Here is an 18986-nt window from a genome sequence, read left to right on the forward strand (position 1 = left end):
CAAAGCTGTAGTAATCAAAACAGTATGGTATAAAGAAAAAATAGAAACATAGATTAATGGAACAGGGTAGATACCCTAGATATAAACCCACATTTAAAAGGTCAATTAATCTATGACAAAGGAGATAAGAATATGCAATGGGGAAAAGATTCTTTTCAATAAATGGCGCTGGGAAAACTGGACAGCTACATGTAAAATAATGAAACTGGACCACTTTATTACACCATATACAAAAATAAACTCGAAATGGATTAAAGACCTAAATGTGAGACCTGAAACCATAAAAATCCTAGAAGAGAGCACAGGCAGTAATTTTTTCTGACATCAGCCATAGCTAACAGTTTTCTAAATATGTCTCCTCAGGCAAAGGAAAAATATGAAAAATAAACTATTAGAACTACATCAAAAAAAGAAAAAAAAACTTTTGCACAGCAAAGGAAACCATCAACAACAAAAAAGATAAATTACTGAATGGGAAAAGATATTTGCAAATGATATTATCTGATAAGGAGTAAATGCCTAAACTATATAAAGAACTCATACAACTCAACACCAGAACCACAAACAATCCAGTTAAAAAATGAACAGAGGAACTGAATAGACATTTTTCCAGGGCAGACATACAGATGGATAACAGACACATGAAGACATGTTGAATATCACCAACTATCAGAGAAAGGCAAATCAAAGCCACAAATTAAGCATCACCTTACACCAGTTAGGGTGGCTAAAGTGAAGAAGTCAATAAACAACAAATCTCGACAGGGATGTGGAGAAAAAGAAACCCACATGCATAGTTGGTAGGAATTCAAATTGATACAACTACTGTGGAAAACAGTATGGAGGTTCCTTTAAAAATGAAAAATAGGAATATCATACGATCCAAAAATTCTAGTACTGGGTATCTACCCAAAGGAAATGAAAACTCTATTTCTAAAATACATATAAACTCCTATGTTTTGCAGCATTATTTACAATAGCCAAGATATGAAAGCAACCCAAGTGTCCATTGACAGATGAGTAGATACACACACACACACACACACACACACACACACACACAAAACCATAAAAAAGGATGAGATCTTGCTATTTGTGACAAAATGGATGGATCGAGAGGGTATTATGTTAAGTGAAACTGGTCAGACTGAGAAGGACAAATACCGTATGATTTCGTGCGTTATGTGGAATCTAAAAAACAAAACAAATGAACTAACAAACAGCAGAATATGACCTATAAATATAGAGAACTGGTGATTCCCAGAGGGAAGGGAGATAGGGGGATGGATAAAATGGGTGAAAGGGAGTGGGAGATACAGGCTTCCAGTTAAGGAATGAATAGGTCATGGGAATAAGAGGTACAGCATAGAAAATATTGTCAGTGATATTGTAATACCCTAACATGGTGACAGATGGTAGCTATACTTGGTGTGACTGTAATACAACATAGAGAGAAGTTGAATCGCTATGTTGTACACCTGAAACTAATGGAGCATTGTGTGCCAACTATACTTGAATTTTTAAAGTCCTATATATATTAAAAAAATCATATGCTCTAAGTGGCATACTCTGAGTCTGCCCTGAGGAAAACCTGCCACCAGGCTTCAGCAAGATCATCAGAGGATTTATGGTTTTGAGGTTGAGTTCTGATAAGTTCATGTGGCTTGAAAATCCTTGGTTTTTCACAGATAGGTTGTAACTAAATGTACATTCAAGCCTATGGAAGTTTAATGGGATTTGCCAGTAATCGAACTGTTAACTAAAAAAAAAAAAAAAAATCAACACTTTCTCAAGGCAGATAACAGAATCCAGAGTCTTCTCTGGAGTGCATTATATGATCTGCAATTATGATGTTTGCAAAGATCAAGGGAATATAAATCTTAGACAAAAGAAAATAGTGAATAAAATAACTCCAAGATGATTCAAATATTAAACTTAGCAGGAAAAGCCATTAAAACATTTCATTGTAAGTATGTTCATGAATTTAAGGAAATTAATTTCTGACAAGTAAAGGAAAATAGGGTCTTAATGAATGGTTAGATCATCCCAGCAGAGATCTGGAAACTATAATCAACAAACCAAATGGAAGTTATGGAACTTAAAGTCCAAGAATTAAAATGAATTAACCAATCTGAAGTACAGAAAAGAAAAAGCCAAGACAGAAATGAAGAAAGACTCAAGAGACCCATGGGGAAATATCATATAGTTTTACATACATGTAATGCAAATCTTAGAAGGAAAGGAGGGTCATAAAATGGAAGAAATATGTATTAAAAGAGTAATGACTGGAAATTTCCCAAATTTGATGGAATATATTGAATTATAAGTTGAATATCATCAGTGAACCCCAAAAGAATGTATAAAAGGGACACCTGTATTAGGAATATTGTAGCTGGGACGCCTGGCTGGCTCAGTCAGTGGAGCCTGCAACTCTTAATCTCAGGGTCATAGGTTTGAGCCCCACGTTGGGTGTAAAGTTTACTTAAACAAATAAAATTTTAGGGGCATCTGGGTGGCTCAGTAGGTTAAGTGTCCGACTTTGGCTCAGGTAACGATCTCACAGTTTGTGAGTTCAAGCCCTGTGTTGGGCTGTATGCTGACAGTGTGGAACCTGGATCCCATTTTGAGTTCTGCTCTCTCTCTCTCTCTCTCTCTCAAAAATAAACATTAAAAAAATAAAACAAATAAAATCTTTAAAAAGTAGTATCAGAGTCAAACTGTAGAACACCAAAGTTAAAGTGAAAATTCTGAAAAGAGACAGAGGAGAAAAAAGCCTTTATATGGAAGTGAATAATGGTATGAAAAATGGCTAACATTATCATTAGAAATGGTGGAGACCAGAAATCAATGTAATGACATATTCGAAGTGCTGAGGAAATGTCATTCCAGTATTTGTATCTGGCAAAAAACATCCTTCAAAAATTGAGGCTGGTATGAGGACATTTTCAGATGAAGGAAAGCTGAACAAATATTTCTACAGCAGACCAGCACTACAAACAAACCATCAGAACTAGAGAATGTTCTTCAGGCTGGAGGGAAAATGCTACAAGATGATTGACACAGGAGAATGGAGAAGAACCAAAATGGCACATATAGAGGTAAATACTAAAGAGTAATTTTTCTGATACTTTTCTTAAAATGTAACTTACTATTTAAAAAAATAAAATGGCATTCTGTGGTGGAGTTGTAAACCATGTACTGTTAAAAGACATGATTGTGGTTTATATACACAATGGAATACTACGTGGCAATGAGAAAGAACGAAATATGGCCTTTTGTAGCAACGTGGATGGAACTGGAGAGTGTGATGCTAAGTGAAATAAGCCATACAGAGAAAGACAGATACCATATGGTTTCACTCTTATGTGGATCCTGAGAAACTTAACAGAGACCCATGGGGGAGGGGAAGAAAAAAAAAAAAGAGGTTAGAGTGGGAGAGAGCCAAAGCATAAGAGACTGTTAAAAACTGAGAACAAACTGAGGGTTGATGGGGGGTGGGAGGGAGGGGAGGGTGGGGGATGGGTATTGAGGAGGGAACCTGTTGGGATGAGCACTGGGTATTGTATGGAAACCAATATGACAATAAATTTCATATATTAAAAAAAAAAAAGACATGATTGTTATCATGGGTGGGGGGTAGGAAATAGAATCAAATTGTGAGCTTATTACATTTGTGAAATGAGAAGCACGAGGCAGACAGTGTGAACTGTCAGGTGTGAAGTGTGAAATTATACAACATTGATGATAACCAGACGTGGATTTAAAAATTTGAATTTAAAAATTCAAATCCATGCTATTAGTCTTGGGTTGAATAGTAGAACAGCCTCAAAGATGTAGAAACAATAGAAAGTAATAGAGGAAAGTGTAGAAACAATAGAGAAAATAAGATATAATACTAAAAACACATGTAAGATACCAAGAAGAAGGCAGGAGAAGTTCAACATGAAGAGAAAAGAAGCAAAAACACAACAGCAAGACGGTAGACAAACTCAACCATATGAATAATGGCATAAAATGTCGACTAAATAATTAAATTAAAAAGCTGGGACTGTCGATCTAAATGAAAAGGCAAGACTCCACTATATGCAGTCTATGAGACATGCCCTGTAAATCTGAAGACAAAAGTTTAACTTGGGGCGGCCTGGGTGGCTCAGTCGGTTAAGTGTCCGACTTTGGTTTGAGCCCCACATCAGGCTCTGTGCTGCCAGCTCAGAGCCTGGAGCCTGCTTCAGATTCTGTGTCTCCCTCTCTCTTTGCCCCTCCTCTGCACGTGTTTTGTCTCTCTCTCTCTCTCCTTCAAAAATAAATAAACATTAAAAAAATTTTAAAAAGAAGTTTAACTTGAAGACAAAAGGACAGAAAAACAGAAACCATGGAAATGCTACACAAAAGAAAGCTGATGTGGCCCCATTAATATCTCATATGAGAAATCTAAGAGTAGACGGAGACGAATATAAAAGGGACAATTTACCAGGGAGATATAACAATCCTAAATGTGTGCCGAATGACAGAGATGAAACAGCCTTGGAACATCCTGAAACCATAAAATTTCTCAAAGAATATACAGGAGGTGAATTGTTTGATGTCAGTCTTGATGACTGTTTTTGGATTTGGTACCAAAAGCAAAGGAAATGAGCAAAACAAGTAAACAAAACAGAAACAAACAACTGGGATTACATTGAACTAAATAAGCTTCTATACAACAAAGGTAACCACCAATGAAATGAAATGAAGATAATCTACCAAATGCGAGAACGTATTTGCAAATCATATATTTGATAGAGGAATATATCCAAAATATATAAATAACTTATACAAGTCGATAACAAAAAAAATCATGGAAGCTGATTAAGAAATGGGCAGAGGATCTGAATAGACATTTTCCAAGGAAGATATATGGATGACCAGCAGGTAAGATGCAAAGATGCTCAATATCACTCATCATCAGAGAAATGCAAAGAGATGAAAAAGAAATCAGGAAGGATATACAAGATCTGAATGACACTACCAACCAGCCTGATTGAGTTGATTTTACAAAACACTTTACCTAAAAACAGCAAAATACACCTTCTTTTCGAGGAAACAGAAGGCACGATAGATCATATATTGGGTAATAAATTAGATCCTAATATATTTTAAAGACTTGAATAGTACAGCATACATTTCTCTGGCTTAATGGAGAAATGTTCAATGTTTCCTTTTATAAATCAGGAATGAGGCAAGGATGTCTAGTCTCATCACTTTATATCCTAGAAGTCATAGCCAGGGCAACAAAACTTTTAGAAGAAAACATAGGAGAAATCTTCATAATCTTGGCAGTTTTCTTAAACAGGAGACAGAAATGACTTACTTTAAAAGAAAAACACATGATCCATTGGATTTCAACAAAATTATACTTTTTCTAAGCAAGTTGCCATTGGGAAAAATAAAAAGGCAAGTTAGAAACTGAGGGAAACCAATTGCAGTACATGTATCTAAAAAATGGTTTGTACCCAGACGATATAGAGAACTTTTACATTCACTAATAAGAAGAAAATAACGTACTTTTAAAAAATTATACTTAGAAGTTTCAGAAAAGAATAGATGAAATATCCAGTTAGTTTATATCACCTAAGAATCTTTAGTCATCAGGAAACGCAAGTTAAAACCATGTGTTACTACTTCACGATTACTAATATGCTAACATATATAAAAAAGAAACTACCAAGCATTAATGGTGACTTGGAGGAAACTTTCATACTTTGCTGGTGTGGTACAACCACTTTGGAAAACTGACAGTTTTTTGTTAAATGAAATAAACACCTACAAAAGACCCAGTGATTCCACTGCTATTACAAATAAAAATGAAAAGATGTCCACAAAGAGATTTCAGCATGAATGTTCATAGAAACTTGGTCACAACAGTCAAAACTTTGTAACATCCAAGTATCTATTAATAGATGAATTAATAAATAAATTGCAGTACAATCATAAGAAGGATGGTTACTCATAATAAAAAAGTGATGAGTATCAAAATATTGTTCTGGGTAGAAGAAGTCTGAGACAAAAGAGTAGATACTATATCATGCCATATGTATGAATGTTAAACATAGTTCTAATCTATAATGGTAGAAATCAGATAAGTGGTCGCCAGGAGTGAGCGAGTGAGTGTGAGTGTGTGTGTGTGTGTGTGTGTGCGTGTGTGTTGGCGATGGAAGGATTGACTGCAAAGGACATGGGGGGATTTTGGGAGGTGATGCTAAATGCATTATATTTTACTTGTGGTGGGAATAAATGGGTGCATATGTTTGTCAATTGAATATGTATATTTTATTGGATATAAATTATCACCTGGCACTTTGATTTTAAAAATAACAGGACTGGATTCAGCAATTGTGGATTTAGCCAGGGAAAATACAGAGTGTGTGGTCGCAAAGTTGCCAGTAACATCATCATCTGATTCAAGTGTTAACAGGTGCAGGAATAAGGGGGTCCTCGCCTTCTACCACAAACGTAGCAGGTGGAGTTAGCGTATGAGGTGGGTACCTGTATGAAGGGAGTCTGTGGTGATCCAATATTCCTCCTTTGATCTTATTACCACTCCTGCCTCCAGTCTGAAATCACTGGTTCATATGCCTAGTTGGGCTAGTAACAAAAAAATGTTTTCAACATCTTTTAAAGGCTTCACCCAGCCTACAGTTTACTTCAGACTGGCCCTAAATATTGAGAAGTGCAGGCAGAACTTGGGTATATCCTTTTCTAGTTTTGAGTATTATGCTTCTACCCCTTCTCTCCATCTTGTGAATTGTGGTTATTGAGTCCTTTGTGATCTAACCAGGAATAGGACAGAGCTGAAGGCAGAGAAGGGCTTATTTCTTTGGTGTTGTCAAATGGCAGAAATTGTTAGGTTTTTAAAACATGTCCTATTCTCTCATGGGACACTTTTATGCTTTCTTTAGACATACACTTTCATATCTTTCCCTTTGCCAGGGGTCTCTCACTTTGCACTTTTTTTTTTATCGCTCCCTTATTAGACCAGACACTGTGTGGTGCACTTCTAACTTTGGACTTTTTGCCTATGCCTACACTCTGGAGAAAGTAATCATAATTGAATAGGGTAGCACATACAGTAAGGAAGGAAATACCAAGATAAACGAATATCATCCTATGCTAATCAGCAACACAAAGAAAAGGAAAGGAGGGAGTAGAAAAGTAAAATGAATAAAAAAGAAATAAAATAAAACATATAATATTTTAATAATGTGATAATTTCCCCATTAAAAGATCCTGTCTAAGTGAATTAGAAAGAAAGCCCCAACTATACAGTACTTACAGTAAACAAGCATAACATAGTTAAAGAAATGTTGAACACCTATGGATGAACTGATACCAGAAAATTCAAACAAAAATAAAGCTGTCCCAGGAAACAATGTCCATATCAGGAAAGTTGACATTTGAGGTTTAAACAGGTCTAAACAGTAAAAGAACATTTTATAATGATAAAAGGTATCATTTATGAAAAAGATATAATATGACACAATTTATATGCATCAAATAACACAACAGCTGAGAATAAAATGTAACCTAATCTTGTTAGGTTTTGTATCTATGACAGACATATGTGAAATACAATAATAGAGGCCACTGTCTCTTATCATCATAGAATAATGTTATGAATTAATAGTTCAGAGGTGATCTACTGGTGGCAAGGATTTAGAAAAATAGATTTTCTTATAAATTGCTACGGAAATATATACATATATGTATATATGTACATATATATATATATGCTTATATATTTACATATGTAAATACATATGCAAGCTTTTGGAAAGCAATCTGACAACATCTATTAGCATTTAAAATATGAGCACTCATTGACCCAGCAATCTCACCTTAGAAACCCATCCACAGGAATAAAAGCACTAGTAATGGATTTTACTGTCACATTCTTTTTGGTAAGAATATAAAAATAAAGGCACCTGGGTGGCTCAGACAGCTGAGCGTCCAACTCTTGATTTCGGCTCAGGTCATGATCTTAGGGTCATGGGACTGAGTCCTGCTTCAGGCTCTACATTGAGTGTGGAGCCTGCTTTCAATTCTCTCTCTCTTTCTGCCCCTCCCCCATTCACACACACACTCTCTCTCTCTCTTAAATAAATAAATAAATAAAATATCAAAATGAAGAAAAATGAATGTCATCAGTAGGGAATGGTTAAATAAGTCAAGCGACATCTGCAGTGTTAATATATTATGCAGCCATCGAATATAATAAATTAGAGCTCTAATAATTGAAGAGAATTCCATCAGATACTGTTGAGAAAGGGTATAGGCAGGTATATACAATATATAAAATGCTTTTTGTGTAACGATGAATATCACCTCTATCAGTGTGTTGTCCCTGTGTTCACATATGTGTGTGCATGTATAGATCTGGTTAAATGAGCACAGAGAGGATAAAACGTGTTATGTGGAGTGGGTGGGATGGAAAGGTGTTAGGGGACTGTGGATGGAAGATATAAAGGAGGATCAAGGGGAAAATTTCATTTAAAAATTTTTTTAACGTTTATTCACTTTTCAAGAGACAGAGACAGAGTGTGAGCAGGGCAGGGGGCAGAGAGAGAGAGAGAGAGAGAGAGAGACTGAGAGATAGGAAGACACAGAATCGGAAGCAGGCTCCAGGCTCCGAGCTGTCAGCACAGAGCCTGACGGGGGCCTTGAAGTCACAAACTGTGAGATCATGACCTGAGCTGAAGTCAGACACTTAACCGACTGAGCCACCCAGGCACCCCGGGAAAAATTCATTTTAAGTAACATACTGTTAGACGTGTATTTTATGACTCATAGAGATGACCATGATTTCTTATTATATAAGAAAAAAAAACACTTGTGGACAAAAGTATATGGCATGATTCTGTTTCAGTTAAAACTCACCACTTCTCTGTGTATCTGTCCGTCTATCGATTTGCTTATACATTTGCATTTGGGAAAGTGATGAAACATATGGCTGAAAAGAGGAAGGAATGGCTATAAAATCTTCTTAACAAGGTAGAAGACAGTGGCAAATGATTAGCTGTGAGTCACAGTAGGGAAGGAAAAGTCATGGAGGAGATTTTGAGTCTGGGTGGCTTAGCGAAGTGGTGAAAAGAAATAGGAAACAAAGGGAAGGAGTCCTTTGAGAGAAATGATTTTTGGTTTTGTTTGTATGTCTAACCCTGGGTGGAAGGAGGACTCCCTAGTGTCACCATTGTTTACCCGAACGGCAGTGGGGGAGTATGAAAGACAATCATGCCAGAACCTCACGAGTTCCTTATTTACTTACAGTTTGTTTCTATGCACTTCATTTGACTATATAGTGTGGAAAAAATTTGTAAGCTTATAAGCAAAAAGAGAAGCAATAAAGCAAAACATTGATACTCATGATTATAAAAGATTGAAAACCACCTCATACGTGCACACACACACACACACACACACACACCTGTCAAAGAAATTAGCAGGCAAACTACGAACAGAAAAAATCTTTGAACCAGTGTGCCAGGCAAAGATAAATATGATATGGAAAGATAAAAATTCTAAAGAAAATGTTAAATACTCCAGCTGAAAAAAAATGAAGGAAGAGTACGTTACAACACAAAAGACATACATGCTCAACAAGCATAAAATAATTCACATTTTTTTTTTTTTAGAATTAGAAATTGCAAATTAAAATAACAATGAGGGGTGCCTGGGTGGCTCTGTCGGTTAAGCATCCGACTTTGGCTCAGGTCATGATCTCACGGTTTGTGAGTTCCATCCCCGCGTGGGGCTCTGTGCTGACAGCTCAGAGCCTGGAGCCTGCTTCCGATTCTGTGTCTCCCTCTTTCTCTGCCCCCTCCCCTGCTTGTGCTCTGTGTCTATTTCTCTCAAAAATAAATAAATATTGGGGCGCCTGGGTGGCGCAGTCGGTTAAGCGTCGGACTTCAGCCAGGTCACGATCTTGCGGTCCGTGAGTTCGAGCCCCGCGTCAGGCTCTGGGCTGATGGCTCGGAGCCTGGAGCCTGTTTCCGATTCTGTGTCTCCCTCTCTCTCTGCCCCTCCCCCGTTCATGCTCTGTCTCTCTCTGTCCCAAAAATAAAATAAAAAAGGTTGGAAAAAAAAAATTAAAAAAAATAAATATTAAAAAAACTATAAAAAATAAAATAAAATAACAACGAAACGTTATTATTTTGTCTACCAAGTAGGCAAAACTGGAAAATATGGTGGGAGTTCGTTTTGACAAGCATGTGAGTAAATTGGACACTCTCATCCATTGCTGGCTGCAGTTAGAATATTGATAGTTCTTACTGTGAATCCTGTGTTTGATTTAGTATTCCTGATCTTAGATAATCACCTGTGAAAATAAGCACAGAGAAGTGTAAAGATTTTTTGTGAAATGTGTTCACTATGATGTGAATATACAACCAAGGGGTGGTTGGCTTAAGTGAAAAAAAAAATGATATACTGCTGCGGAGCGATTAAAAATCAGGCTTGAAAGAATATTTAATAACAAGAAACAATGTAAGTATAAAAAAGGATGAGAATGGTATATACACGATGATCATAATCTTATAAAAATTATATTATGTACATATTTATAAAATGTATAACATTTGTTACATAAGGTGTACAATTACATGAAGTGTACATTGATGATTATTACTGTATACGTATTTACTATATACGTCTTTACAAATAGGAAGGTAGGTTATAGAGCAAAAAACATTTTACATAAAAACAAAGGAATTGTTTAATTAAGACTTTTAGAAGACTGTCTCTTTGGTAGGGACTTTATCACCTGGACACACACAGTATTACTAAATTTTAACATACAGCAATACAAATTCCGTTGCATCAGAAATTGTTCCTGGTTGGCAGAATTTTTAAGATGATTTCCCAAAAATGTCCAAGGACTCATCCCCAGAAGCTGATCATCAGGAGGGAGACGACCTGGGTGAACCGAATCTAATTACACGAACCTTTAAAGGACAGAACTTTCTCAGGTGGGTAAGCAGAAGAGGAAGCCGAAGGAGAAGCTGGAGACATTCAAAGCGTCAGGATGCATCCTGCGGTTGTTGGCTCAGAGGAAACTTCGAGGAATGCGTGAGAAGGAAAAAAAAAACTCTACCAGCAGCCAGCAAGCTCACAACAGGATCCCAAGACCCAGATGAGAACTGCAGCCCTGCCTGATAACATTGATTTTGACCTGGTAAGATTTGAAGAAGCAGAACCAGCTGGGCCGTGCTATGCTCGGATTTCTGACCTGCAAAAGATGTAAGCGAATATGTGAATAGTAAGTCGCGAAGTTGTGGAAATGTGTTCCAGCAGCAATAAAAAATGCATGTATTGTTCAATGTTTAAAAAAGTGTAGAGGTAGAAAATGGGGTGCGGTTCTCCCACAAGGTGTGAAACAAGGGGTAAATGCGTGGGCTTTGAGAACAAATAGAATTGGACCTAGGTTTCAGACTTTTTACTGGCTAGCTGTCTGATTTGTGCAAGTTCTTTGATCTGAGTCTCAGTTTCCAAGTCTGTAACACTTTTGTGTGAGTGAGTGTGTGTGTGTGTGTGTGTGTGTGTGTGTGGTGTGTCTGTGGTAAACATCATAATATATATGAAGCTCTTCAAAAATGCTAAAAGTTTATTCTATTATTTCATATTTTTATATTCCACCCACTAACTGTGCACTGAGAATTTAGATTATAAGCCTTTGAAAGTAATGATGTATTTGGGACAGGTGGCTGGCTCAGTCATTTGAGGGTCTGATCCTCAGTGGCACCTCATATCATGATCTCAAGGTGGTGGGATTGAGCCTGGTATCGGGCTCCACACTGAGCTTGGAGCCTGCTTAAGACTTTCTCTCTCTCTCTCTCTCTCTCTCTCTCGCCCCCTCTGCCCTTCCCCCCTCAAATAAAAAATATAATTAGAAAATAAAATAACAATATATTTAAAGTGTGAAACCATTTCCTTGCTTTCTGTCTTTCTTATCTCGATTTTGACCACACCAACCACACTATCAATGAATTCTGTTTAGATACAAAATAAGGAAGCTCTTTTAAAGGTTTACATGACCCTCATCTCAATAGACTAAAGTGCCAGGCTTCTGACACAAGGGGCCCTTAACCATTTGACTTTCCCTGAAGAAGGACGTTTTTTGGTATCTGCCTTCAGTTTAGCATCGTGTACTGGGAGCAGAGTCAGAAAATACAATACAAACTTGCTGCTCAAAAATGCATGAGCCACAAAGACCTTGACTGGGGAGAAGAGGCCGGCTGGGTCATCTTTAGGGAGAAGAAAGTTTTTTTTTTAAAGCATGCAGACACGGAGATGATGTCCAAAAATATTTGCACTATGGAAATCTCCTTAAAAAATGTCCACAAGGGCAATTCCAAAGGCCAGGATGAAAATATTTAGTCCCTGGAATGGGAGAGGAGGACAAGCAGTAATCCTTTGGCTGCTTATGGTGTATGATGCGTGTATACTCAAAAAAAAAAGTTGTTGGGTCAACCTTATGGGAATGATTGGTAATTTAAGAAACAGTCTCCAACTCACACTCTTTCAGATCCTGTGTTAAACACTGCAGAAGAAACAAGATGAACGAGGCACATTGTCTGCAGAGAGTTTTATTGTTGTTGTCGTTGTTGTTACTTTGGTTTGTTTGCGAAGAGTTATGGTTCTGGAGCAGTAGTTCTCAACTGGTGATGTCTTGCTCCCCAGGAAGCATTCGGCAACGCCCGGAGACATTTTTGGTTGCAGCAAGTGGGGGAGGGGTGGAGGAGTGGAAGGTACTGCCGGCAGCCCGTGGGGTAGAGGCCAGAAATGCTGCTAAACAGTTTAGAAAACACGGGGCAGCCCCCATAACGAAGAATGATCCAATCCAAAATGTCAACAGTGCTGAGGTTGAGAAACTCCAGGATAAGTCACGGCATCACATGAGAAAGTTAGCTCAGGTGGCAAATCCTGGGTACAGACGGGAACAGAACTTTTTAGCCTCAAGGTTTTATATTAGAACACTGGTATGAGGTGCAGAGGAGTGTCTTTGAAAACTCGATCCCAGAAAAACTAGCTGATAATGGAGAATCCTACCCGGATGTGGGTAGGAAAGTGGATCAGATTGCTGCTTGTAAATTGCATCCCCCGTGGGGTGGCCACTGGTAGAGTTCTACTTGAGGTTCATACATCGACTGCATTAAAATTGGGAGGATAGAACATCTTAGAGCCTCCTTACAGTTCTTGGATTTATCCCCATTTGTTGGGCTTTACATACATTCTTAGATTACAGTAGTATAAGCTTACATGGCCTCTGAAGTGAAAATCTGTGATACATTTTCCCACCTTTTGTTTTTAACCCTAGGAAGCATTTCTAATAAATTTGGTCCCTGCCCTACGGACTGTGATCTCAATCTCTTAAAAGAAGACCGTGAATTACACAAGAAGGTAAGATGAAAGCCGTAGAGTTGGCTTTGGAAAGACCATGAAAACAGCAGCCCCTGATTATTAACTATGATTTCTTAAAATATATTTACAGGTAGAAAGTAATTTGGTCTTCAAAGCAGGGTTTGAAGTGTGGGACATGCTAAAGCAGCTGACGTTTGTGAAATCAGTAATGCCAATAAATTTTTATTACATCCGAATCAGACTTCTTTAAGCTGTTGAAGACTTTAGTTAATCAGTCTACAAGACTCTTTCCAGCTCTGGCAGGGTGATTAGAAAACGTGCTGATTGTACTGCGTTTTATTTGGCCAGATCAAGGCTGCCATGAAGTCTGTTCAGAAACTGTCTTGATGCATTTATATAAATTACGTAGCCTGGGTTTTCTAATGTTGATGAAATGAATTTTACCAGTGTCACTGAATCCAGTTTTTAGATAATCAGCCGTTTTCAAAGTCCATATCTGCATACAGCAAGTGACTTTGGGTTTTAAGTATTCAGACAACTTGGCCCCGACTAGGAAATGGAAATGAAGAGATTGTCCTCCAACCCTGCCTTTTCCCATATGAATTACTTGCATCATCTTAATTTTCCACTTTCCTGACTAAATAGATATAGGTCTATAGAATCAACTTTCTGCCTTACTCTCAAGACTGACTTTAAAGTCAGTTTTCATTTCTAAATAGTGGACCACCATCTAATCAAATGAATGGCTAAGTTTTTAATGTTTAGATGAATACCACAACATTCACAACTGCTATTGTTTTTTTTTAAATTTTATTTTACTTTTTCCTTATTTATTTTTTTAAGTTTATTTGAGAAAGAGAGAGAAAGAGAAAGAGAGAGAGAGAGAGAGAGAGAGAGAGAGGGAGAGGAAGGGGCAGAAAGATAGAATCCCAAGAAGGCTTAGCCCTGTCAGTGCAGAGCCTGATGCGGGGCTCAAACTCATGAACTGTGAGATCATGACCTGAGCCGAAATCAAGAGTTGGAGGCTTAAATGACTGAGCCACCCAGGCACCCCTAAATTTTATTTTGGAGACAGAAGAGAGAGAGAGAGAGAGCACAAGCTGGGGAGAGGGGCAAAGGGAGAGAGAGAGAATTTTAAACAGGCTCCACACAGTGCAGGGCCCGATGAGCCAGATGGGGGCTTGATCCCACGACCCTAAAGTCAAGAGTCAGACACTCAACTGACTGAACCACCCAGGCGCCCCAACAATCACTATTGTTTCTATCACAGTCTATATTTTAAAAGGAAGCTTAGGAATCAAAAATTTAGTGAAATTTGTAACGATGACATTTGAACTGAAGTATTTACTGAGTGCTTGCAAATTACTGGGTTCCAGGAAATGTTCTCAGTCCTCTGGATGGAAGGGCTCATCTTGTTCTCACAACAAACTAATGGGATAGATGCTACCATTATCATCATTTTCCCTGTTTTATAGGTGAGGCAAATAAGGAGATGGAGTGAATTAGCCTAAATAACATTGCCAATAAGTGCACAGCTTTGAATCCAGACTGTTTCTGGCATCCATATTTGTATCCATCATGAAATAATACTTCAGAAAATTTGTGAATTTTTTTCTCCTTTCAGCCAGGTATACATGTTCTACTTCTGGGGTCTTATACCTTAATTGAAAGCCTGGAATAAGGAAACAAAGGACAATTTCCTAGGAAGGAAAAAAGCTCATGTCCTTTTACACATATTACATATTAGGTACTATTACACATTAGTATGTACACTTTTTGGAAAGATCAAAAAAGGATATGCCCGTGAGGCTTCTAGGATATTGTGGATCAAATATTAGTCTCTTAAGTATTTTTGTGAATTTTCATACTACTTACTGAATTTAAACCTTGGGATTAGAAGAAAGGCTGAAATAGATAAGGTGAGAAAGATTACAATCATCCAGAAAACCTGAAGCTCATCTGTATATTTTCTGAGTTTGCATGTTCAATTAAGGAATTTTTTTCATCTTATTTTTAATATTATATTCCAAAATTTGTGAGTCAATTGCTTGGGATATTATGCTCTTCCCTGGGGTCAGGCACTTTGAGAAGGTGTCTTAACTGAATTGCTTTAGGAAGGAGTTTGTTCTTGTCGGGAGTATGTCTAAGTGAAGTCAGTGCTGTGAAATGACAGAGCCAGATACACACGGGCCACCCAGAAACAAGCGATCGAGTGCTGTGGACAAGGGCGATTAAACCGCCTACTAAACCTAAATCTAAAACTCCCTACTCCAACTTAAGTGTTTTCCTTTTTTTCTCATCTCGGCATGGTTATTAAGGATTAATTTGGATCTTAAACTGACGTTAAAGATCCAACCTAGGCAATTTACAGGGCGGCTGTGGGCCAATGAGGTTCATGTTCAACTTCACGTGGGAAGTGTCGGTTTTCCAAATACCACCTGCCCAGAAAACAATCAGAATTTGTGGTCTCAAGTGGCCAGAAATGTTAGTTGTCCTCCGGGGGGGGGGGGGGGGGGGCAGAACCTAGGGGGTTGGTTACTCAATTTAGAGTTTTCTCTAGGTAAATTCTACCCACCCAAGGATAGCTTATTTCTCCCTGGGCATTGCTAATGGAAAGACTGTCTTGAAAAATTCTCTGGTACACACAGCAGATATGAATTAAAGAAAGAGGAAAGAGTATTCTTGATGGATGGCCTCAGGATTTAGGCTGGTTTAATTTGGAGCTATGATTTTTCCTTTTGGATGGTAATAACAGCAAAGACGGAGTTGAACATGATGTCACGTTTATTTGCTTTGATATTTCAGATGCACCTGGTGTTTGTTGTTGTTATCTCTGACTTGCAATTCTGTGATCTTATTACCACAAGCCTCTTAGCAGAGTACCTGCACCCCAAATCTTCCTCCACTGCCTTCTTAAAAAAAAATGATACACCTCATGGGGCAGGCATTAAAGCATCCACCAGTGCTCACTTCTGATCTTCCCAGGGCAGTTCAAAAGCATTTGTAATCCTCAGGATTCAGCCTTTTATTCACTACTTCCCCTTTCTAAGACTCTGTCTTTTGATGAAGCAATCCCCTCGCTCTTCATCTGGACAGATGGGAGTGCTCCCTGGAGTCGCGCACAAAGACCCCGTAAAGAGTTTGGGGGAGAAAAAGCTGCCGCTAAGTGGAACTTAATTGTGCTAGAACCGTAATGCCTTTCCAAGCACCGGTGCTGCTGGCCTGTGAGCCGCAAGCTCCCTTTCTCCACACACAGGCTTAACCACCTCTCGGGCTCCATCATGGCCACCTTCTTCACCAGCTGATCAGGCCATGGATGGAATTATGGCTAAGGGGCAAAACCTCTGAACCACAAGATAGTGACCCTGGGCTTTGCTTCCTATCGTGTAACAACTTAATGAGCTTATCATGTCATGAACTGGCCAACTTTGAGATTTAATATAAATCTTCCCGTAACATTTTCGAGTTAACTGCTTCATAGAAATGCTATAATAAATGCCAAAGAAAGGATGTGAAGTGTCCCATTGATCACCTGTGCTATGTAGTGCATTGTGCCAGATGCTACTTATGTCCTTAATAATCGAAAGCATTTTAAATGCTATCCTCCCCACGCCCAGAGGAATTTTATGGATATTATCTCAAGAATCCTGTGCTCTATGTAGGACAAATATTATCTCTGTTTCTCAGGTTAAAAATCTTAAACTCGCGAACTCTAGATAATCTAAGTTTCCAAACACGTGAGAAGACTTGAATGTGGGTCTCCTTGACCATCACTCGCCGACCCTTTGCACTATGCTACGCACTTGAATTTTTCAAAATTCTTTAAAACACTCTTGGCTATCATTTTGTGTTGTGTTTGAAAGAATGTTCATTTGCTGCTTCCTAAACAATGTTGCATTTGAGTGACAATCCCCACAAACCAAATATTTAGTTCTTGAACTTGAAAATCATATTCTGAATTTCAGTAATTTATGTTTCAATATTTGCTGTTGATTTGTGATGGATTAGGGTGTGGGTAGCCATACACAAAATACATAATATGTGATGTTTCAGAACAAATTTGCATCAGTGATGTCTTATGATGTCTTACAGTATAGATATTCATCTTCCTAAAGACATTGCTGTTGGAATACTTTTTTTTTTCTTTTTAGTGATGATGTTCTTTGGTTTCAGGGTACATACAGGATCTATTTTCTGTCTTTTCGATGTTGATGATATGCTAATTAAAGCATTATTTCTCCGGTATAGATTCAAGATATAAATCTGTGGTTGGTGGATTGTTTTAATTCCTCTGTATAAGTAGGCTCACACATCCTGGTACTTACCTGGGGACTTCCCTGCACACACTTACCTACTTTTTGGATTCAAAACTCTTATTTATTTGTGTTTTTGTTCCTTTTGCGCTTCATTCCTTTGGACATAAACTAATTTCCACAACTTTATATCTTCTAAAATACTGATTCGAAGAAATTTTTAGCACATTAACTTAGATTTCTTTGTTTGTTTTAAGTAGGATCCATGCCCAGGGTGGAGTCCAATTCTGGGCTTGAACTCATGACCCTGAGATCAAGACCTGAGCTCAGATCAAGAGTGGGAAGTTTAATTGACTGAGCCATCCAGCCCCCTTGCCAACTTAGTTATCCATTAAAAGAAATCCAAGGGCTCCTGGGTGGCTCAGTCAGTTCAGCATCTGACCCTTGATTTTGGGTCAGGTCATGATCTTGGGGTTCTGAAACTGAGCCCTGCATCAGGCTCTGTGCTGACAGCATGGAGCCTGCTTGGTATTCTCTCTCTCCCTCTCTCTCTGCCTCTCCATCTCTCAAAATAAATAAATACACATTAAAAAATACTGTTACTGACACAGGAATTACAGAGGCTGAGAAAGATGAAGAGGACCACAGTGATTGACTGATTTTCAGGGGCTTTATTTCTTCTTTAAAAAAAAAATTTGTTGAGGTATAATTGACATAGCATATTATAATAAGTTTCACAACATAGTGATTTGAAATCCATGTATGTTACAAAATGGCTACCACAACAAGTCTAGTCCCCATCTGTCACCATACGAAATTGATACAGTATTGACTATATTCCAACTGCTGTACATTAAATCCCTACAACTTATTTATTTTATACCTGAAGTTTGTACTTTTTAATCCCTTCAGCTATTTCACTCTTCCACCCCTACCACTGGCAACCAACAATCTGTTTTCTGTATCTATGAGTCTGGGTTTTGTTTTGTTGGATTCAACATATAAGTGAAACCAATGCAATATCTGTCTTTCTCTGTCTGACTTATTTTACTAAACATAATACCATCAGGATCCATCTATGTCGTTGTCAGTGGCAATGATTTCATTCTTTTTATGGCTGAGTAATATTCCATTGTATGCATATGTACACTGCATCTTCTTTATTCATTCACCCATTGATGGACACTTAGGTTGTTTCCATATTTTTGCTAATGTAAATAATGCTACAACAAACATAGGGGTAAATATCTTTTCAAATTGGTGTTTTTGCTTTCTTCAGATAGAGACCCAGTAGTGCAATTGGTGGATTATATGATAGCTCTATTTTTATTTTTTTAAGTT

General features: G+C 37.9%; 1 protein-coding gene across 1 annotated transcript in view; it reads left to right on the forward strand.

Annotated features, from left to right (window-relative positions):
* The window catches only part of LOC102949347, a 247426-nt gene that overhangs the window by 142374 nt on the left and 86066 nt on the right, over positions 1-18986 (forward strand). Inside the window, exons 11-12 of the mRNA XM_042987577.1 lie at positions 3838-3862; positions 13353-13431. Coding sequence (XP_042843511.1) covers positions 3838-3862; positions 13353-13431 — 104 coding nt within the window. The remainder of the gene's footprint in view (positions 1-3837; positions 3863-13352; positions 13432-18986) is intronic.

This window comes from Panthera tigris, chromosome B2, assembly GCF_018350195.1.
Source record: "Panthera tigris isolate Pti1 chromosome B2, P.tigris_Pti1_mat1.1, whole genome shotgun sequence".
Taxonomy (NCBI): Eukaryota; Metazoa; Chordata; class Mammalia; order Carnivora; family Felidae; genus Panthera; species Panthera tigris.